Source organism: Cryptotermes secundus, unplaced genomic scaffold (genome assembly GCF_002891405.2).
Source record: "Cryptotermes secundus unplaced genomic scaffold, Csec_1.0 scaffold304, whole genome shotgun sequence".
Classification (NCBI taxonomy): Eukaryota; Metazoa; Arthropoda; class Insecta; order Blattodea; family Kalotermitidae; genus Cryptotermes; species Cryptotermes secundus.
In genome coordinates, this window is record NW_019721521.1 from 2,371,098 (window position 1) to 2,383,457 (window position 12,360).

General features: G+C 36.2%; 1 protein-coding gene across 4 annotated transcripts in view; it reads left to right on the top strand.

The window, feature by feature from the left end:
• The window catches only part of LOC111875461 (pyruvate dehydrogenase phosphatase regulatory subunit, mitochondrial), a 29,884-nt gene that overhangs the window by 15,115 nt on the left and 2,409 nt on the right, over positions 1-12,360 (top strand). For all 4 annotated transcript variants that reach the window (XM_023871723.2, XM_023871727.2, XM_023871724.2 and 1 more), the window contains exons 10-14: positions 5,280-5,434; positions 5,523-5,662; positions 6,046-6,194; positions 9,837-10,158; positions 11,363-11,682. In XM_023871723.2, coding sequence (XP_023727491.1) covers positions 5,280-5,434; positions 5,523-5,662; positions 6,046-6,194; positions 9,837-10,158; positions 11,363-11,682 — 1,086 coding nt within the window. The remainder of the gene's footprint in view (positions 1-5,279; positions 5,435-5,522; positions 5,663-6,045; positions 6,195-9,836; positions 10,159-11,362; positions 11,683-12,360) is intronic.

Sequence of the window (12,360 nt, forward strand, 5' to 3'; positions counted from 1 at the left end):
GCCAACCAAACCTATTGTTATACCAGACATGTTTTTTCCTCCATCAACTGTCACACACTGCAGACGGTTCCAGTCCAAATTATATTCTGTTAGTGTGTTTTGTATTTCTTTGAAGATGTCATCTCCCGTTGTAGTGCCATGCATGCTGTGAAGTGACGCTAATTCCTGTGTGACATTAAGTTCATCATCGACGCCACGAAGAAATACTAATAGTTGAGAGGTATTACAAACATCAGTTGATTCATTCAGTGCCAGAGAATACTGACTGAAACACTGTGCTTTGCCTACAATTTGCTGTACAATATTATTTCCCATTTTCAATCCGACGAGCAACAGTATTTGGCGCAAGACTTATCATTTTAAAAAGATTAAGTTTTTCAGGGCACAACTCAGTCACTGTTTCCATCATACACTCTTTGATGATATTGCCACCAGTGAATGGTTTTCCTTTTTTTAGCCAACATATAAGCAACCTTATAGCTTACAAAGATTAAGGCTTCATTTTCTGATTTTGCTTTTGTAAATAAGTCTTGCTGAGAACGCAGACGATGTAATGATGCAAATTTATCTGAACGCTGCTTTTCTTTAAACTGTGAAAACGTTGAAGCATGCTTCATGTCATAGTGATGACGTATATTGTATTCTTTCAAAACAGCAACAGTATCTTTACATATCAGACATACAGCTTTATCCTTTGAATTCGATTGTATGAAGAAATATTTTACACCCAATTCTTCATTAAATGCATGACATTCATCGTCAATTTTTCTTTTCTTTTTTCCATCCATGTTGAAACTTGAAGAGAGAATAATAATACAAAAATTAATAATAAAACGAATACTAAATAAAAATAACAAATATTCTACTAATTTTACTATGACCACTCTTGTTAATTTAAAATGTTTAAATAAATAAATTTATATATAATTATGAAATTATTAAAATTACGAGATCTCTGTACAAGCAAATATATGAATAAATTTATTCAATTACAAATTGAATATTATGTAACTGTAACCACTGACTTTTAATAATCACTTACTTTATTACACACATCAACTACATTACACACACTACTCTTTGTACACTTATGTACAGACCGGCTGTGGACTGAACTGAACTGTTGCGGACTGGACTCCTCTACTCCTACACACTGACGTTCTGGAAACATCCTTTGTCGGCTGCGAGGGGTAACTGATAGCCATACCACGCTGGCCGTCATAGAAGGGACTAAAGTTCCAGTAGCCTTATCAACATTCCTCGCTACCAATTCTCGGAACAGTTAGAGCAAAACTGGGCGTAAGTTGCCTTTAATACAAAAATGGTAATAAGTACAACACCGGCAATGATTATGATATGTTACAATTACACTGCACCACTGCAAGAAGTCTTGTGCACAAAACGGCTAGTAATGAACTGCTCGCGCTACCTACATTTACATGAAGTGACACTGCCAATTGAGGCCGAACAAGTACGAAGAAATACCATGCAGTATATGGTCCAGAATTAGTAAAATTGTGAATAATCTTAATTAATGAATTTTAAATCTATGAACAAGTTTTTTTTTTACCAGTACTCATTGGAAAATTAGTTCAATTGGCGCATTTCTGTACAATTCTTTCGCGGGCCGGAAAAAATCACATTGCGGGCCAGATGTGGCCCGCGGGCCGTAATTTGGAAACCCTTGATCTAGACAGTCGGCTCAAAGATGGCAGTAAGGTTGTCAGCCTTACGCACTGGCCACGCTTTACTCCCCAGGAAAATTATTTAATTAATTCCTGTACTCATTTCTGTTAGATGCTGAGTCAACCCAGGGCCATAGTGCGGCTGGAAGCATTAGATCAATTGAAAAAAATCCAATGACCTCATCGGGACTCGAACCCGCAACCTTCCGGCTTGTAGCATATTAGAACAAAATTCATACATATATTCTGAAATCAAGATTATGACTACTTGGCATTGCAACTACTTCTTTATATTTCAGTGTATGTACTGACATTGCCAAAATCACTGTCACTGAGGCCATTGTCACTTTCACTGTTATGACCATGTCCACCATCATCAGATGCAATATAGGATAGTCGAAATATTAATATTTCTTAATTGTAGTGTGGTAATAGCAAAGTCATAAATATTTGTGTGATCAAAAAGAGTAGGAACTGCTTTTGTTGCAACGTTATGAAGCATAATATGAAAGAAATATTAAACAAACGGTGTATTTAACACACAGATATCCAGCACTTTGTTAGATAGATGCCATTTTGTCCCAGTACTGACACAGAAACAATTATGGGCAAAACTGTTTTTATGTATCACTTTGTGAAATGGCTCTCCTGAAGGACAGCATTTATCCTCAGAGTTCTGTGTGTTGCTTGACAAGGCAGCCAAGGAAACCTATGGAATATTGAAATCTGCATTTGGTGATTAACTTTGTTAGCTCTTCAGAGCACTTTCCTGGTTTGATCCCTTTAAAGATGACTAAACTTGAGCAGAAGATAATGTGCCATTTTTTGACATTGTACACTGAGAAACCAGTCATGTAGTTTTATGTTGAAATTCACAAAGACAGACAAATGATGATTTGTTGAGTTGTGGCTGAAACTGACATTTAGTGCAGCAAATTTCAGATGCTTTTAATTGAAGCAGTAAAAGTTTGGCCAAATTTTTCATGTAAATCATGACAACATTGTGTCTCTTGGACCCATTATAAGAGAATTTGTGGCCAAGCACAACAGTTTTCTCATTCACCATCTGTCATAATTACTGAATTTGGCATTGGGTGATATATACATACTCATATGTTACCCAGATAAAAATGGTTGTAAATGGAAAGAGATTTATAAATGGACCAATGATGATATGAAGTGTGACAAGGGAATTGAACATCCTTTTGAGGTAAGAATACCAGAGGTACATCAAAAGATGACAGCATATCTAAAACTTGCCATGTACAGTCATCTGGAGTCTAATGTAAAGGAAATAAATTTAATTAGTTATTCTGATTTTGATTTGTTTCATTCTAGTCTGTCACACTAATAATACCAGAAAAAGTTAAACAGTTCTGTCCAGTGCAACTGGTGAAGACCCTACTTATTTCAATTATTCATGCCCCTACATCAGCCATGTCAAACTTGCGGCCCACATAGCCACAAAGTGCGGCCCCTCAACTTTTAGAGCTAATTGATATTAAAATCAATATTAAAAATTTTAGTAGAAATATTTTTTGTAAAGACAATTTTCCAACAGACCAGAAGACAAGAAGTCTCACGCAGACATAAAGTAGCAGGTTGCAGGAAAAGTGATTCTGAGAATTGCAGAAGGGTTTGTCCAACTAACGGTTTGTAAAGTTCGTGAAGGACAAACTATTGTATTTCAGAAGGTTAATGCACTAAAATCCGCACCGCCTCACCACCCCAAGTATTTCCAAGAATCCCGTTTGGAGGCGTAGTAAGAATGCAAGGAAGATGGCAACTGACAGACAAGTGCAAGGGATTTCTACCTTCAAAACTAGCTTGCAACCCCCAGCCATTGTCTAATGGGCTGCTAGCAAACTTTCACTTTTATGACCATTGAGACAAGATACACCTTCCTACTAGTCCAGTAGTCTCTTGTGCATTGTCATTCAGTTCATTTTCACACAGTGACAGGTGCTGATGTTACATTGTGATGAACGTATAAAGGTTATAATTAAACATTAAATTATCAACTACGAGTTTTCTTGTATATGTTTGTTTGATACTTGTCAAAAATGGCATTCTCTTGCTTTTTAAATCTGTAAGATATGTGACTTTAGGTAATTATATTGAAATTATTCCTAAGTAATAAATAGAATTAAATTTCCTTGTATCAAAATCTAATGTATATTTCTGTTTTGAAGAGCGGCCCTGGATTATTATTTATAGGGCTGAGGTGGCCCTCTGTACAAGTTGAGTTTGACATGCCTGCCCTACATGTTTCAGTCTTTAGGGACAATATATGTGTATTGTAGTGGTGGCTTTTAACTGTGTTGATGTAAAGGTGTCCCTCTGATGATGGTCTCTGAAGACTGACACATGTAGGAGCATGAATAATTGAAATAAAGAGTTATTCTGATCTTTCAGTTTTGACCCCTAGAAATCATACCCACACTCTTTTAATCAGACTATGTAAATAATGTAATTGTGCAAAATGATCTGATAAAAATTATGTAAATGCCATTTTCTGTGATCTGGTTTTATTCCCCTGGGTTTTTGACAAGAGTGATATCACCATACAACATAATTGCTGAAGAAATGTGATACTTCTTGAAACTTTGATGAACTTTGTATCATTTTCAGTACATTTATTTTCAGCACAGATAAACTTATAAACATGTCCTGAATGTATATTTATAACCTGATATTTGAATCATTACAATAATTAAATACTAGATAGCACACAAACGTCAGCTGCCCTATATAAAACAGAACCAATTCTACAGAACTCTCATGGCTTTCAAGCTTCTATACGCATATGATTATATAATAAAATTATTCAGGGAACAAGCTGAAGTCAAGTAAAATCATGAAAATGAAAATGTTTGCAACATTGGACAAGGCGAAGTCCGACCACTTGGTGGTGGTCAAGCATACAACCATTCATGTGACTAGACTGCCATTGTAGCAGAAGCTACTAGAAATAGGGCATAATCTGCTGTACTGAGCCTGGACTGATAGAGGCCTTGTATATATTGTATGTACATACGTTTATTAACATGAATAACATGTAAAATGTAAATATATTGTACATTATGACAGCTGACATATTACTGTAGACAGTGACTGACAAAAGACAAAAACTGTCCTCTCATCAGAGAGGATACCTCACAATGTCAAGACAGTAACTGTCAAACAGTAACCAATATCTGATCATGAGTCTCAAATGGGGCTCAACACAAAGACTGACTGAGTGACTGTCAGTCAGTCGCAATGTGACCTTGACTTTGACTTGATTTGACAGAACATTCATAACATCCACACACAGCATAGTGGTAGAAAATGCACACATCACCACAAAAGTAAGTACACGAATTGCAGCAATTTCTCCAGTAATTTTAATGCACCTAATGGTGGCCAAATAGGCTGAAACATGTTGTATAACAGATGTGTTAAATAAAGGCACACAACATGAAACAAATGAGAGTTTTAAAATTTTAAAATTTGAATTTTTAAACCTTTAGTGTGAGTTGCACATGAGATGGCAGTGAATGCATGACTAAAAATATCCTGAATGTGATACATGGCAACAATGTTCAATTTTAGGCACTACTCAATTATGTATCCACACCAATGTGAGTACAAGTATGCTCGCAAGCTTCGGTGCTCTCCGTTATACAGTGTATTGGAAAAGCGGGGTGCTGTATTTGGGACAAGGATGGCTTATGAGCGAGCTGTTTACTTTGATTCTACATATAAAGGCAAGTTTTGTTAATAGAGTACAAGGGTCTGTAGTTAAGAATTTATAAAATTGATATATTCTTTTTTGTATTAATTTCCTGTTCATAGATGGTGATCCTTTGCCTCGGATGCCACCAGGAAGCTTCTATAAACCAAAGTTTTTTGATTTCATGCGTGAAGAGTATTTGGCTTGCAGAGAAGGTGTAGGCATCATTGATATGTCTTCATTTTCAAAGATAGAAATTAAGGTAACCACATAGTTCATGCCATTTCTCTTTTGTTTAATTTGACAGATACATCACCAGGGAATATCTCATGATTCACAGTATTCTTACCCATGTGACATTTGCCACATGTCGTCTAGCCTCCTGATGTTCTTGTGAATAATACAGTATCTGTAGCTTGAATGAAATGGATTTAGAAATTTTATTCTCGTAAAAGTTGGAGGATGCACGTGAGAGTGTACCCCACATTCTTACATAAAAGTGCAGTGCTGTAGCTTTCCTAGCCCATAATGGGAAAGAACTTTCATTATGGAAGGGTGTTGTCTTTTATGTTAGCACTTAGACATTTCACTGCGTCTTATAATTGTAACCTCTTATAGCATTACTGAAACAATTTTGCATTTCAGTCAAGTGGCAGTCAAGTTGTAGATTATCTTCAGCGGGTGTGTTCAAATGATGTCAACATCCCAGTAGGAGGGATAGTTCACACAGGAATGCAGAATGAGCTTGGTGGATATGAAAATGACTGCATGATTGTCCGCCAGAATGATAATTCGTAAGTTGTAACTTCATAAATTCATGGTGGTGATTATTAATTCTGTGCAATTGATTTTGAAACTATGTGCAAAATTATTAGTGTCTTTGGCTTGTTCAGGTTTGTATCTCAGTGTTAACATTCATATATTTACATTTGTTATTGTGTATTTATATTATTTTAAATGACCACTACTAAAATCTATGAGTATCTATTTCTGTTTAGAGTCTTGTGAGGTAGTCTTGATAGCTTGTTCCTTAATGTATTTAAGAGAATTTTGTTCATATTCTATACTGTAAGACTTACTGATTCTAAACATACCACTCAGCAACTGTTCAACAAATGACACTGATTCACCCTCTTACATGCAACGTGTCCTTTTACAATTTATTTAAAAGTTTCTTACTTTACATAATGCATCTTTTAAACCTTATGTGAAAGCGTCTGTATATTGCACTAAATGTTTCGACTGACATTGGTCATCGTCAGGTGTTTAAAAACTGTTGGTGAAAACTGCTGTGCTTCCGTTTCATGGTTCTAATATTCAATATGTAGTCTCATCTACACGCTTATGTCTTCCATGGTGCTGGGTAGCTCTGCCTATTGTCCTTGTCAGTAGCATCCTGTTGTGTGTTATATATATAGATATATATAGGACTTATGTTAACTGTCAGTACAACAAATATACTGGCTTTTAATATTTTACAATTCAACTTTTTATTCTTGCTACATGTTTCAGTCGTATAAGACCATCATCAGGCAATATATAAGACTGTGTTTAGTTATTAAACTACCAATATGGATCCATACCAGTGCAACATGTCATAATATATACTAACAGATAAAATTTGCCTCAAGTTGGTGTTACAATTAAAATAGAAGATAACAGAATAAAATAAAAATATATACCATATATATCAAGTGTTGAATATATTATGTAAATATTAAAAATATTTAAATTAAAAAAAAGAATGTATAATTAAACTATTTAGTATGGGAGGTTAAAAAGCATGTATGCCAACTTAATACTAAGGTTCCAGTGCTACATTGTAGAATTGGGCATATTATGTCATTTGTAGGTCTCTGTTGTAGAAGCTTTCTATGTAGTAAGCATGGTCATGGAGCCTAGAGAGAAGTTTCTGTGATGTATGGGTGGTTAATGTGTGGTATATTAGGTGTGTATATTTCACGATATATATCGTTACACTTACTTACTTACTTACTTACTTACTCATGGAGCCGAGCCCTTCTGGAGTAGCCGCTAACTCTGCAGCTACTCAAGAATTTCCCAGCATTTTATGAAACCTGAAGATTCATTACCATGTTCACAAGAGCCCTCCACTGGTCCCTATCCTGAGCCAGATCAGTCCAATCCATACCATCCTATCCTATCTCTCCAAGATCCATTTTAATATTGTCCACCCACCTACGCCTTGGTCTTCCCAGTGGTCTCTTTCCTTCTNCATTCCTCGTCTCCCCCATTTGTACTACATGCCCTGCCCACCTCATCCTCCTTGACATGATCAATCTAATTATACTTAGAGAAGAGTACACGTTATGAAGCTCCTCATTGTGCAGTTTTCTCCAGCCTCCTGTCACTTCTTCTCTCTCTTCGGTCCACATATTCTCCTCAACACCCTGTTCTCAAACACCCTCAGTCTATACTTCTTCTGGCTTATTTTGGACTTCATCCATCGTCTGGTATGTAAAAGACAAAAGACCACGACGTTTCGGAGACTGGATCTGTCTCCATCTTCAGGTGGGTAGGGAAGGATAAAACCTACTCAGTTGGGCCCGTTAGAAACAGGTAGTCCTCCCTTAATGTCAGAGACCAAGTTTCACACCCATTCAGAATCACAGGCAAAATTATAGTTTTGTATTTTCTAATTTTTATGTGTGTAGCCTTACACATGATCATAAAATATGGCATATGCGTTTTGTCTGGGTGTACATATGTTCTGCGTGTTCTACATTGTGCATTGGTTCGATGTAGAATTTTGTGTTGTGTCTGTTTCTAAGCAACAGAATGCAACACTTGTAGTGTAGACACAGACACAACACAATGCAACACAATAGGAAGAGCTACTCAGCACCTTGGAATACACAAGTGTGTAGATGGGACTACATATTGAATATTAGAATCATGAAATAGAAGCACAGCGGTTTTCAACAGCATTTTTTAAACACTTGATGATGACCGATGGCACTCGAAACATGTAGTGCAATGTACAGACACTCACATAAGGTTTAAAAGACATTATATGAAGTAAGAAACTTTTAAATAAGTTTTGAAAGTATGTCTTGCATGTAAGATGGTGAATCAGTGACATTTGTTGAATAAGAATTGATTGCAATAGGATGCTACAGTATGATCTTACACTTCTCAGCAAGTTGTCTTAAGCAGTAATGCTTCTCACTTATGTTTGGGAGGTGCCCAATTTGAATTTCTGCTGGCACAGCAACTATCTTGACTGAGGTTTCTTTTGGTGGGCAAATGCCAGGATAATATCTTAAAATAGAACATGATCACTTCTCTGTGCATTCTTTCAAATCCAATCATTTTACACAATGTAATCCTTGGGTTAAGTCTTAGGTGTGAGAATGGGGAAAAATAAACAAAAATAAAAAATCAGATTGTAATTTATGAATTAGAAAGCAACAGATTTACAAAATAAGGATAAAGAATTAATTATATTGCTGTAATAGTTAATATACAGTATAGTGATGAATGTGCAAAATTTTAATTTTTGAACTGCTGGTGATAGTTATCAATTTAATTGTTTTCAGATACATATTTGCTCTGTATGTTTGGTTAGATTTGTTCTCTTTAAATGAAAATGTGGGTTTTCATTTTATCACTATATACATTCAGAAATTCCACATTTACTGGACATTGCAGTTTAATGGAAATTAAATTTAATGTTGACATCTCTTGCTAACACTTCATTTGAGAATAAAGTTGATATAAGAAAAATGGAGTACTTTAAAGGCTAGAAGTTATGAAGTAAAATTAAAACTAATTATTTTCTTCCCAGATTTAGATGGGACTGCATCTTTCATTTGTGAAGACTTGAGCAAACCTCAATAAGTATATAGTAGGAAATTGATCATTATTTACAAATTTGAGTTGATATGTAATGCGTTCTGGGCATCTGGACAGCAAAGTTGGTATAGTGACTGGCTACAGGCTGGATGACCAAGGTGTCAGAGTTTGAGTCCCAGTGGGGGGATGAGTGTTTTCTTCTCCACATTTTCCAGACTGATTCTGGGGCTGACCCAGCCACCTATCCAGTGGGTACTAGGGCTCTTTTGCCACAGGTAAAGTGGCTGGAGCGTGAAGCTAACCGGTCACCTCAAGCTAGTGCTGAGGTCAAGAAAACATGGGTCTGTACATGCAGTCCACCATATGACTTCATGGTATAGTCAAGCACAGGGACAGCTTTACCTCAATAATAATGTGTCCTACCTTTGATGATCTCAGGTAGTGGAAAGTATGTTGTATACGAGTTTAACATTCCCAAGTTACACCAGAGTAAAGAAACAAAACATATAAATTCTGTTTTTACAAGCCATGAGTTAATAACGATATTGATTTAGCATTTGTTACATCATTTGACTCCAGAATCTGTTACTTCCATGAAGTGATGAGTTTTTCCTTTTCAGTTTCTTCATGGTATCTCCTACAAATCAGCAGACTCGTACCTTTGAATGGATGCAGCGTAACCTTCCTCCTGACCATTCTGTGGCACTCACTGATATGACATCAATGTATACAGTAATAAATGTCGTTGGCCCAAAATCCCGTGACCTGATGTCAGAATTGTCCAATTCTGATGTGAATCTTCTTCCATTTACTTACAAAAAAGTGAATGTGGGTTATGCCTCTGATGTTATGGTAATGTCCTTCACTCATACAGGAGAACCTGGATACTGCTTATATGTTCCTTCAGAATATGCTCTTCATGTATATGATCGACTCATGACGGTAAGACACTAAGTCAAAATGTGAAAATTACTATCAGACAGCATAAAATTAAGTACTTGTCACTCAGATATATCTAGACCAGATAAAGAGTGTTAGGTACTTTGTACTGACAGCCAGTCTAATGAAAACTTAGAATCAGTCAAAGTTGTTAAATTTTTGGCTTGGCATTCAAGGCTATTGAAAACTGGAGCGTAGTGGTTTTCTCTTTTTAATTTACCCTGATGGAGTAGAGCATAATAGACCGGTGAAGGTGGCAGTGCTAGGGCCAGTTTTATGGCTCACACCTCATACTCATACCCTGATGGAGTAGCAATAAATACTGTCAGAGAATTCCATCTGTTCCTAGGTTTCGTTTCAAGTGAAGCTGATAAGTTTAGAAGATTAAAGGGGTAAATGTCTCTGGAATATTTCAGTAATCTTTAGGTTTATGTACTGACGTACTGTGTTTCAGAAAGCTATACACTACAATTTGCCATTGCTTATGAACCTCTCAGAACATTTTCTTGTGTATATCAGTACTAAACAGTATATTGACAACTGTTCGAGTATCTGGGATAATTTAGTAAAGTTTTATCTACTTTTCATACTTTATCCCACAAAATATTTCATTCATTCAAAGTTAGGCTTGAGGCCTGTTCTTATCATACTATCTCAATTTTGGCCTTCCCAAATCTCAATTTTCTTTTGGATTATTTAATAATTTTTGGTATGCTTTCTCATTCATTCAGCTACTTTGTGTATTATATAATGTATTTTTTCTGTCAGTGAATATAAAATTATTGTATCATTTGTAGCATACACACATGCACACATTACATTAATGAAAGCTACTGTGTGATAATTTCTCTGCATATAATTAAATATGTAAATCATTTAGCATTAAACAGTCAATTAGATTTAAAACATGATTCTTCAAAATCCTTTACTACAAAATGCTTTTAAACTTCATTCCTAATCCTGTAATAGTTATCTTGCAGAATTTTTTAAAAATGCAGGTGGCTGCAACTAACTGCAACTCTAAATCATAAATTATAAATAGCACTTAATAAATCTCATCTCCCCCCCCCATTCATTGAAATTTAGAGCTATTTATGTAGAAAGCACAATGTTCATTTTATAAAACTTTTATGCCAGTTTCATGTTTTACTTGCAATGCCATTTGTATGTCAGAAAGGCATCCTTTTGAGTCATTGTTTCTCTCAAGGTCGGCCGTGACTATGGAGCAAGAGATGTGGGTTGCCTCACACAGCGTTTCATGCGCATTGAGAAGTTCATTGCTTTCTGGGCTGAGGAGCTGACGAGCCTCACAACCCCATTTGAGGCTGGTGCAGGTCATCGTGTAAAATTAGACAAAGAATACTTCATTGGCAAGTTTGCTCTCCAACGCCAGAAAGAACAAGGAGTCACCCAGAGACTTGTGTTCTTTGTTTTGGAAGATATTGATCCAGATATACATATTTGGCCATGGGGAGGAGAGCCATTATACAGAAATGGCGAGTTTGTGGGAACTGTTACATCAGCTGGGTAAGTCAGAGTTGTACTAACAAGAAATCATTTTATCATATTCTTCAGCTTCGAAGTTTGTTCATAAACAGTGTGAATTTCTGCATGTTTCTTTGATGCCTTGTATTTAATTACAAGTTTTAAGAGAACCATGTGGAATTTAATAGGCTTGTTACATAATATTGTCATGTAATGTATATGTGACTATAGACCAAGTTTGGATTGCTGAATAGATTTATTGATCACCTATACACTCAACTTGGAACTATAAGCAATTACAGCGCCATCACTAATCTCCACACTTCACATTTCACTAGAGCACACAGTCCAGTGTTCTCAGTCTGTTACTAGTCATTTCCTGGTAATGGCTTCAACAATGGCTATTCCTCTGCCTCCAGCTGAAGGCCTGTCTTCACAGACTCCTGTACAGAACTCACTCTCAACTGACTAAGCATCAAACCTCCCAGTTATAAAATCTCAGCGTAGATCATATAGAAAACAGCCTTTCCATTGTTCTGTACATGTATGTTGTGGGCGTTACCTAGCAGTGACCACTATTTACAGAATGATCATTTAGCATTGGGTCTCTACAAAACACTGCACCCTCCTTAAGGCTATTTTTCCCAAATGGACTACAAGCATACTGACATTTCTTCTCTTCTGAGGGCTGTGCTTGTGATGTCTGTGATTGGTCTCACC